We start from the raw sequence: 11366 nt of genomic DNA on the forward strand, positions 1-11366 counted from the left end.
TTAACTAAGAGAAAAAAATCAGTTTGCTGGTTTTGCAACTGGAGTTCTTGACAAAAAGGAAAAAAATGTATTTCCCTGATTACACTACGAACTTAAAGCATTAATTAAAATGTAAGTCAGTGTCTCAAAGTTCTTAAAATTATTAAGAAGGAATTTTTGTTTCTACATAAAGTAGTTGTGTTTATATTGATAAAGTAAATACATTAATATTCTATTTCATAAGAATATTTGATTTATAACAATATATTGACTGATTACAAGAAATTCAGAACTAAATAGGGATTATTTAAATGGCAAACTGTTCCTTGTGATAATTTGGACCCAGTTTATGTTAAACATCAAAGACAGCAATGAGGAATAGGAAATTTCTGGTGGATCATGTAATCAAATAAAAAATGCCTGTATAGGTGAGCAGAAGTGATATACTGGAATGGTGGAAGATCTCTCTTAACATGAAATCTCCATGGAAGAGAAAATTAAATTAGATCGTTTACAGAAGAGTTTACCATACAGCTGGTATTTTAGCGGCTGGAAGGTATTTCTTAAAACGTGAAAAAAAATCTCTATTGAGACAAGACTGCTAAGTTAATAGGAGACATTTAAACATGCATGATAGCAGTTCCTACATAAGGAGGGCATAAAGTGCTCAGTTTTCAGCTGGAAACATCACTGCTTCTTCCCTAAGGAGAGGTTCTGGTCTCTCTTTCAATCATTACAAGGGCTTCGGTATGGAGGGTGGGCAAAGCATCCTGTGCAAGGAGCAGGGGAGGCAGGCAGACTTATTGGTGAAAAGTTCAGTGTTAGCCGAGTGCTGTAATTTCCTAGTGGAACACTTCCTCTTAGAATGGAAAAGGAATTTCACACTACTCTCTGAGGTCTTGGCGGAGACCCCGAAGACTGGGGAGGGGGGTCAAGGGCGGGGAGTGGGGTGGGCAGGGCTCCAGTCTCCACCCTTCATTTTTACTGACATTGTACTTCTATAGGTTTGATGTGAAGAAAAAGTTTTGGTGCTTAAAAAGAGGTTTGGAAGACACTTATTAATGGGAGGGAAGGAAGAAAAATGGGGAAATAGGTGATAAAACTGAGAGGATAGAAGAAAAAGACTAGCCTTCTCTGAGATTCCTCTTAACTGGTCTGTGCTCTCCTCTAACTATAACTCTGAGCCTCGACTTAATCTTGTTTACGGTGCAAACTCTGCCAAGAATTCGTTAGACAAGTTGGCACAGCTGACATAAAGAGAGGTTTGAATGAGACTGTACCTCTGCCCTCAGGGAAAGTCCAGGTCAGTAGGGGAGAAATACAGAAACCTACAGTGACTCTGGAGAGCATGTGTCACACGACAAAGTAGAAAGCCTCTGTCAGGCTATTCTGCTCATCTGCTTCTACAGCCCAAGTCCCACCTCTTCCATGAGACTTCTCCAGCCCCACAGCTCCCACGGTGGCACACTATGTCACGCACTACACAGCCTTGGACAGTGCCTGGTAGGTAGGCTGCAGGCGCTCACTAAACATGTGAAATGACTCTTAGGTATATGTTTTTTATTTCCATTTAGACTATAAGCAATGGAGGACAAGGGTCATCACATTTCTGTCTCTTCCTTATTACTGAAGGCATTGAAGGCATTCAATAAATATTTGAATGGGAAAAATCGAGTGTCACCAGAAAAAAAAAAGAAACTCGTGAAAAGAATAAACAGAAGAAGAGTTACAGAATATATAAAAACTAGGGAATAACATTACTATAAAATATGAGTGGAGACAGTTTGGGTAATGTGACGTGGGATGTATTTAACTGTATTTGTGGTCATTTTTATTAGTGAGTAAATATGACCAGAGATAAATCAATCTTGGTTTAGGAATTCCCTGACATCAGGAATTTATTAGGCTGGGGAAAGAATACTTATCCATCAATTTGGAAAAACCATAATTCCTCAACATCTTTTCTGTGTTCATACTTCTGGGTAGAACTGCCAAGTTCTGGAATTGGAAGAGACCTAAAGATCTTGGATGGAGGACACTAATGTCTGACAAGATGAGGGACCTGTCCTCGTGTCCTGTCCACACAGCCAAAGCCAGAACCCATGACAGGTTCCAGGTGGACTACTGTCCCTACTGATTCACACTGTAAGGAAATCTGGTTTGAGTTTGAGGTGCTTTTTCACGTCTATAGAAACAGTCAGTCAACCATCAGGCTTTACCACTGACATTCTTCTGAGTTGGCTTTAATCAGTTGATAGATAATCTTAAAGCAGCTACAGGTAAGAGAGCTTTCTAGGATGAGCACAACTAATCTACCACTATTAAACTAAAGCCAAATTTCATCAGCAGAAACTACTAAAACTTCAATTTTTACAAAGCCCAAGTTTGAAATATAGTTATTTAAAAATGAAGGCTTCTGATTATCTGTGTTTTCTAAATGTTAAAGTTTAAACATATTTAGAATTTAAACGTTATATTCAGAAGTTTAAAAAAGGGAACATTGGCATTCCCACATTTAGTATCTTTGACTAGTCTACATTTTTTTTGACTAGTCTACTTTAGTACTTAAAAATATCAATTTTAAATTGAAGAGGGAGAGGAAAATGCTTAGTTCCAGGCCCCTTTCTAAGATCATTCACTCTGTTCTATGAATCTCAGACTTCCACTACCACTAACTACGGAACTATGACTCATCCAGACTTAAACCAGTAGCATGACAAAGGTCAGAGTTAGCTGAAACCTAGCTCTAACACTTCTCATTTCGGCACCTTATTTCTTGCTTCATATTCAAACTGATGATGGGTAAATGTGCAAAAATGGCCTCCCTCTGATTAAGAGAACTGTGTCTAACAGATCATCTCAAGATCTGGATTTGGGACTTTAGTGCTGTATCTTCAAAAAAAGAACAACTTAAGAAGATTGTAGAGACTGCTTGATAATTTCATGATGGCCTGATGTATAGTCTTGTCTCAGGAGGTGAAAGGATAAGGAAAGGAGTTAAAAGTGGGTCAGTGGGTGTGAAGGAAGAGTGCTCCCTGTACCCATAAACCAGTGCTGACCAACAGAGATCTCTGTGAGGGTGGCACTGTCTTTCATACCATCCAGTATGGTCACCACTAGCCACATATGGCTATTAAGCACTTAAGAACTACAAGTGAACTGAATTTTAAATTTATTTAATTTTAATATATTTTAAATTTCAATAGTCACAGGGGTTAGTGGTTACTATGCTGGACAGTGCAGAGCTAGATGTCTTTTTAATTTAAACTGTTGTTCTCAAAGGTTAGTATAAATTTAACTATGTGAGTGTCTACTGAGTGTTAGGAACTGGGGATATAAAATGAATTCAGCACAGTTCCTGCTCTCAGGGAGCTTGCACGCTGGTGGAAAAGAGAGAAATAGACAATGACATTATGCTGTTAAGTGCCTTAAGATCACAGAGAGATAGGAAGTTTACTATGGAATCACAGAGAAGAGAGTCCTAATGGGTCAGTGGTATCAGGGAAAAGAGGAGGTGAGGTACACGCTGAGTGTTAAAGGATAAACAAGAGTTAGGAGTGAGGGTAGACTGCAGACATGGCTAAGCAAAGAGCTGAGGAACGAAGGAATGTGCAGAAAAGAACATATGGTTGAGTGTGGCTGAAGTATAGACTGGGGCAGGGAGAAGTGTTGCAGACATCAGATCACCAGGGCTCTTACACATCTTATTGGGGGACATGAACTTAATCCTGTAAGTGGCAGGGAGCCTTCAAAAGGTTTCAAGCAGGAATGACAGACTCTGTTGGTGTGCGCAAGATGGAATCGGGAAAGCTAGGAAGAGGAGAGGTAAGATAGGACTGATGAGCAACGGCATGTGTGAGAGTGCGCACTGAAGTCAGGCAGTACTAAGGATATTTATTATTCTTAATGTCTGAAAAACATTTAGTAACAAAATTGTTATTATTGAAATTTCCTGGATTAGGGAGAGAGGTCTTAAAGAATAATTCCTTATATTCTACTTTTGATAAATGTGGAGAAGATGGAACCAGCTACCAAGAGAGCAAACAGAAGATGAGAAGCTAGTGTGTGTGTCATTTGGTTTGGAGGGGGAGAGGGAGAAGGAAGAAGGGAGGCAAGAACATGATTTTATTTAACACGAGTTGATTTTGAGGATCGGGTAGTGGAGATATACAATACCAATGCTGCAGACAGAGGTTTGAGAACTTTGGGAAGCATTAGCATCGGGAAGGAGGTGAGATTTTCTCACACAGGGCAGTCCTTGAAAGATGAAATCTGGAGAACACCAGCAGAGTTTTCTTTCTGAGGCCTGTCTGTTGTTACTACTATTACGAAAAGAACAACCTTTAGTATGTGCGTGTGTATGTGTGCGTGTGTGTGTCTGTTTGAGAGAAGAAATAAGTGGATAATTATAATACAGTATTAACTGTTTTTAATGAAAATGTTTTACTTTTTCCTTCCCCAAAATAAAGGAAAAGATATTTAAGATAATATGTTTGAAAATTATTGCCTTATTTTAACCCCACTATAATCTAAGACTATACCAATATTTCAAACTTATTCTATAAACTATGGGTGCAATACTGGTCTTTCCTAAGTAACAATAAGTAACTCACTGTTTTATTTCCTACTAAACAAATGAATTTTAATCCTAACTTTATTGTTTGAAAAATGGGATGAGATTAAGGAACAATTGAAGCAACATGATTAGTAAACTGGGTCAGAGAGAGTTAGCATCTTGAATTTAGAATCAAGATTTGTGAACCGACCCCATAGGGCCTCACCTCGGAGTCAGAGCTGTCCAGTTCAGCCAGAGTTGGAGCTTTGAGAAGCTTCTTCCGCTGCGCTGGCACCTGCTGTGCCACACGTAACCCATTTTCTTTCGTTTGTGACGTTAAACCTCCATTCAGCATTGATGCTTCCACAATGTTCTTTGGAGATTGAGGAGTAGTGACATCTGGTAAAAGAAAGAAGAAAGCTTACCTTTTCTTGAGCCAAGAAAGGTAATCAGTGGACCACACCTACTTTCCCACGTACCTGCACTCAGAAACACACACTAGGTGACAAGGCATGTCTATGTCACACAAATACAACACAGAGGATTGATAAAATAATGCCTATATGTAAAAAATATTTTTGTTAGACATTAACTGTTGGATTCAATTAAAGGAAATTTTTAACTGACTAATATAGTCACACCTATAGATTAGAATTTAGAGCTGGAAAAAATCCTACAAATAGCTGATTTCAACTTCCTTATTTTTCAGTGGCCCAGAGAGGCTAAGTTTTACTTTATAGACTCAAAAGAGCTAGTGATAGATGGATCCAAGTGATGGCATGCATAAAACCTTGTGAGGCATATGGCTGTAAGATATGAAAATGGTTTGATTTAAAATAGCTAATAATCTATATTCATATAAACATGAACTCAAAGAATCTGGGATACATTCCCTCTGATGAAGCTGATTTAGATTATCAGAGCTTAAGCTTGGATGGGAAGGCAATATAACAAATGAAAAAACTGCAGCAGTACAGGGCAGAGTGTAGAGTACAGAGTACTGAATACAGAGCACAGACTACAGAGTACACAGTGTATAGCTTATAGAGCACAGAGTTTACAGTAGAGTACAGAGTATAGAGTATACAGTACAGTAAGATGCAGAGGGTTTTGGTTCAAAGTCTAGCTCTGCTGCTAGTTACCTAACTTCTTGCTTCTTCATCTGTAAAATGTGCTAAAAACAGACATGGGTTTGTTGTGAGGATTAAATTATCAACTGCATATAAAATACTTAATGCTGTGTATAATAAAGGCAGTGCACAATGCATGTTAGCAATTATTAACACTGAGTTGTACCTCCATTAGCAAGTAAGTAACTAAGGCTCAGAGTGATTTAGCCACAGCTAGTATATAGCAGAGCTGATACCTGAATCTTGTTAGTATTCATTATAAAGGCCAATTTTTTTTGGTACTATAGCTTGTAATCTTCCAATGAAAGTGGAACTAATTTTCTTCAGTATTTCAAATGAAGTGTTAAACATGGACTAAGTTTAATAACTACTAAATTAGAATATTTAAAAGTAAGAAAAAGCAGTTACTGCATAATTTAAGTTTTGGACTAGCGCCATGGACTGATTTGTGCACATGGAACAGTCTATGAAGGCCCTGTAGTTGAAGAGAAAGGGTACATTAGGCACTAAAGTGAAAAAGACATGATTAATGCTCCTTTAGGAGGGGAAGGCATTGTAACTGAAGTTATTATAAAATATAAGAATGTCCTATTTATAGTAGCTTCCCCTCCGACCTCTCTATGCTTGAAGCATAAGAAGTAGATGTCCAGGAAACATTCAGTATATAAGTGTGTTCTAACATAGCCTTCCTTGACATTGTTTAAAAGAATCATGTAAATTACTTATTATAAATGATGCATATCTAATTTAGTATTTACAATTTCTTCTTATTTTTAAGAGATCAAGAAGGCCAAAGAACATGCCCTTATGGACTGAGTAAGTAAGGAAGAAAGGAGGAAAGGAAAAAAAGAAGGAAAAAGACAGACATACCTGTTAATCATTTATCATTTTACATAAAATTTGTAATAAAAAACTTGACAACACATACTTTTTTATTTTTACCTTTTTTTTTTTTTCTGTGTGTAATAAAGGCAGCGCACTATGCATGTTAGCATTTTTTATTACCTTTCCTGGTATTAAGTAACTTGAACAAACATATAATTGGGGAAGGAGGTATAATACTGAAGAAGATGAAAAGGCAAAAACGGGAAGTTTTTACACAAATTATAAAGGTTAAAATCTTTAAATAAATCTTTCATAAAGAGGTGTAGAAAGCAGTAGGCTGCCACACTTAGGAGAGTAATTTAAAAGTTTCCAGAAAGCAAAGGAGGAAATGGTTGGGCTAATTGATTAATTCTTATTCAAGAAAAAAGGTAGTGTTTAAATATAGTCTTGAAGTATATTTTAAAAAATCTTATTCTATAGTGTGTATTATTTTATGCACTTCCTATAGAAATGTTCACGTTGTTGTAGTAGTCTTTCAAGAGAAAGCACAAAGTTAAAATTACACACATCTACCCACCCCTCTCAGCTAACCATATTCCAGGCAAGGCTCCCAAACCAGATGTAAAGTGAGAAAAAGAACAGACTCCGATTCCCAGGGCTCAAGTTCCTACTCTACCAGGTCAGAGCTTCCCTAAGGGGGAAACTACCAGTAGTGCATAGAGGAACAAGGAAACAGTTTAATGGCTATATATTTATTATAATGTTTCAGAAAAAAAAATTACTAAATCAGACATATGATTTTATGGATGTTTCTGCTTAAGACATTTTAAAAAGTCATTTATGGTAGATTAAAAAAATTTAAATAGTACTGGTGACAAGAACTTAAGTCTGGCAAAAATCATGAGGGTATTATCTGAACTGAAGTTTAGAAAAAACTGTCAAATGACATGAGGTGATTTCATATAAGTTCATTTCATTCTCAATGCAGGGGATTTGAGAAATTACCAAATAGCTTTCTAATTGCCTAAACATTGTATTTGAGCTCACCGACTGAGACTAGCAAAATAAACACTTGTACTAAATTGAAAGTTTTGAGACAAATGGAATTAATAAAAAATATGCTATGTAAGTCAGGTATCAGAATAATCTCCACATATAAGACTAATACTATTTGTGATTTCATTACATATTACATATTTGTGAAAGACCCAGTTGAACATATTTTTAAGAGATTTTTTAAGTAGATTGATTATTCTTTTCTGTTCAAATGAATAAATCCTCATTATTGTTTCAGTGTATCAAGTGAGAAAACCAAACATTTAGATAAGGCTTTGTACTTCTATAAGACAGAACTTCTTGAGAAAAAACTGGTGATATTTATAAGTAAGCAAAATATTTAAGATGCTAGACATGGTTTTAGAGGTCACATATCTCTAAGGTCACATATCTCTAGAGGTCACAGGTTCAGAATCTAAAATGCATAACCATAATATTAAATAATTTATGTACTAACTTTATGTGTTAGATATACCAGCTGCTGCCTTATTTAGTTGGAAGAAATATAACTGGGGTACAGATTATATATTTAATATTTGCACTGGATAAAGAAATTATACTTACCTTAATTAATACTGAATGAATTTTTAAGATTTTCCACTAAGAAATAATATTTCTAAGACACATCTAAGCAACTTATTATGACTTATTCTAAACTTAAGTTTAGAGGATTATCTATATTACATGTTTAAATATTTACTCCTTGGTTCTTTAATTTTTCAGCTTAGAGAAGAAATGCATTCTAATCTTTGCATTGAGGTTAGAAGAATGTATCAATATTTTTCATTTATAATTGGGACATTTTAATTGATTAGTTAAAATGCTATGATAAAAACATAAAAGTAGCACAAGAAATCGAGAATGAAGTATATGGAAATCGTGAAGTATAGTAAGGTACAAAATAAATTATAGCAAACGATAAGTGTGAAAGCAAATAAAAATGTTTTGCTACTCTTTTATATCAAGGGAGTTAAGTACCAATAGCCTTCTTCCCAACACAGAACCCATCATATAACCTATAAGAAGACAAAATACACCTATATATAATGTATGTGTGGGCATGCAAACTGTCTAGATCAGCCACCTGTGCCTAATTTGTGTTTAGGTAGCCAGCCACTCCCATACAGTCCAAATGAAGGAAACATCTTTAGTAGATATTTAGGGGACAGAGTCTGTAATATATATCGCCAACTTTTGGAGATTAGCAGTAACGTATATCTTCCAAAACATTTCTGAGTTTATTTTCCAGACCAATTTTTTAAACAAGATTACTCTGAAAATGGTTGATAAAATAAAAAACATTTCAAATGGGTAAAGAAAATAGAAAAAGCTCTTCAGTGGTCAGTCAAAAGTAGTAGTCATGCCTGAGATCCATAAATATGAACAGAAATTTAAAAAACAGTTGGGAACTAGTTTAGCAGTTGAAAGATACTCAGTAAATATTCATAGACAGACTATGATACTAGACCTCTCTGGCTCTTTAAATATGAACTTGCATGCCAACAATTCCATGGCATATAAAAGAAAATTCTGGAAGAAAATATTAGTCCCAACATGTCTCATTTTATGGCAGCTTCCAAATTTAAAAATTCTAATTTGCAAAATAATTTATTGGGATTGAATTGGCTTGGAAAAATCGCTCATATATAGTTTAAAAACTCAAATTAAAAAGAGGGCTGATTTTACGGATCAAATTTCGTCACTAATAGTTACTTGTTTCACTACTAATCTCTGTCTACTTAACAGAAGTGGTCTAAACTTGTACTACAAACCAAGGACACATATTACAACCAAAGCTGTTACAATGCTGTTCTGTTTTTATATTCTACCAGCGGTCCCCAACCTTTTTGGCACCAGGGACCAGTGCTGTTATGAGAATCTAATGCCTGATGATCTGAGGTGGAGCCGAGGCTGTGACACTACTGCTGGGGAGCAGCTGCAAATACAAATGAAGCTTTGCTCCCTTGCTCACCTGCTTGTGGCCCTGTTCCTAATAGGCCACGGACCAGTACCAGTTTGTGGCCTAGGGGCTGGGGACCCCTGCGCTAAATCAGCACTCAGAATCATTTGCGACTGGGCTCTATCTACAGGGAGCAAAGTGTTAGAAAAGCTATCTCTTGCCCATCAACTGAGGAGCAGTAGTCCTCTAAAGTAGCTGTGTAGTTAATTAAATGCTTTAAAAAAGAACAAAAGCCAAAACTTTGTTTCTTGAAAGTTTTTCCTATTCTCTCAGGCGAAGTTCTGTTTTAGATTTTGACATTATTGCTTTAGAAGAGTGTGGGTGAGTGACAACAACTATAAGGATCGGCAGCCATATTCTATAACCATAGGTATGGCATAACAGTTCTTCCATAGTCCCTTGGTAGGCAACAGATTTATTGCAGTTTTAATTTTTTAAAAGTATATTGTTTTCCAATAACCAGAAAGTTTTATTTTACTGACCACAGCTTAGAAGAAGCCTTTTAATTTTCTTTTTTGACATGTTTAAACAAGCAGATGAATGAAATGTATTTCATGGAAACCACGAAATCCATGTCAGGTGTGAAAGCGCTTTTTTTTTTTTACCTGACAAGTCAAAACTGTAAGACATGCTAAGTGGCCGCACTGCTGAAAAAAGAAAACAAAAATAAAAAGAAAATAATTCAGCTGTTAGGAATATACAAGGAGAGCGAAAAATGGGGGAAGATTCAACAAGAGCAATAGTGGCACATTTCAGACTTTAAGGCAGAAGGCAGTGAATAAAAATCTAAAATATAATGAAACCATGAGTCTTAGTTTCAATTCTATCACCAAGACTTGAAATGGAGTAACAATAAAAGAAAAACAAAAACTTTTAAAGAACACGTTCAAAATAAAAGCATGATAAAGATACACACATTTTAAAGAATCATAGGATAGGATTTTTGACTTAAATATAAAATGTATTAAAAGAAAAAAATAGTCATGTTTAAAAACATGGTTTCAGGGAACATACAAAATCTTTAAATTTAAGGATAAATATGTTCTTATAAAATTAATTCAGGATGAAAATTTGGCTTTCTGCTTAAAGGTGAAATATTTTATTTAAAAATCTCATTCAAGAACTAGCAGCATTACAATTTGTCAATAAACTGTCTATTGTAGGCAGTATAACCTAGTAGTTGAAAAGAGGACTCAGGAGCCAGAATGCCTAAATTTGAATCTGAGCTCTGCCACTTACTAGCAGTGTGATTCTGGGCAAGTTACTTAACCTCTCTGTGCTTCAGTTACTTCATCTGTAAAATGGTAATAGCAGTACTTCATGGGATTGTTATGAAGGTTAAATGATTTCATACAAAAAAAAAGGTGCTCGGAACAGTGCTTGGCACATAGTTAATTTCTTAAGAATAAACTTATTTCCTGCTGAAATCGTTTGTTTTTAAATTTTTATTACATACTAAAAACTGTTGAATTGTATACTTTAAATGGGTGAATTTTATGGTAGGTAAATTATACCTCAATAAAAATGTTTTAAAAAATGTTATTACAAAGATTTGATGAATTTGCATATTCATGACAGTGAGAATTATCTATTTTCACTACAGCCCAAAATTCTTACCAGGACTGTCTATTCTATGACTCAGGCTCAGGGAGGACAGGCACCTTTGTAGTCATAAGAGAACAGAACTTCAGGGCTAGTGGGGAGAGAAGGACAGGCATATCAGGCGGAATATCTCCCCAGGTCATTCCAGGTAGACTGCCTATGGAGTTCTAACACTCAAATTTAATAGAATGCAAGTATCTCTCAATATGTTTTTTGGCAGATGCTTTGAAAGGAACAACTTATATTTACAACTCAAAGT

General features: G+C 35.7%; 1 protein-coding gene across 1 annotated transcript in view; it reads right to left on the reverse strand.

Moving 5' to 3' along the window:
• The window catches only part of SPIRE1 (spire type actin nucleation factor 1), a 207688-nt gene that overhangs the window by 32789 nt on the left and 163533 nt on the right, over window positions 1-11366 (reverse strand). The window contains exon 9 of the mRNA XM_023523983.1: window positions 4761-4933. Within this exon, the coding sequence (XP_023379751.1) occupies window positions 4761-4933 (173 nt within the window). The remainder of the gene's footprint in view (window positions 1-4760; window positions 4934-11366) is intronic.

Source organism: Pteropus vampyrus, unplaced genomic scaffold (assembly GCF_000151845.1).
Source record: "Pteropus vampyrus isolate Shadow unplaced genomic scaffold, Pvam_2.0 Scaffold434, whole genome shotgun sequence".
In the NCBI taxonomy this organism is placed as follows: domain Eukaryota; kingdom Metazoa; phylum Chordata; class Mammalia; order Chiroptera; family Pteropodidae; genus Pteropus; species Pteropus vampyrus.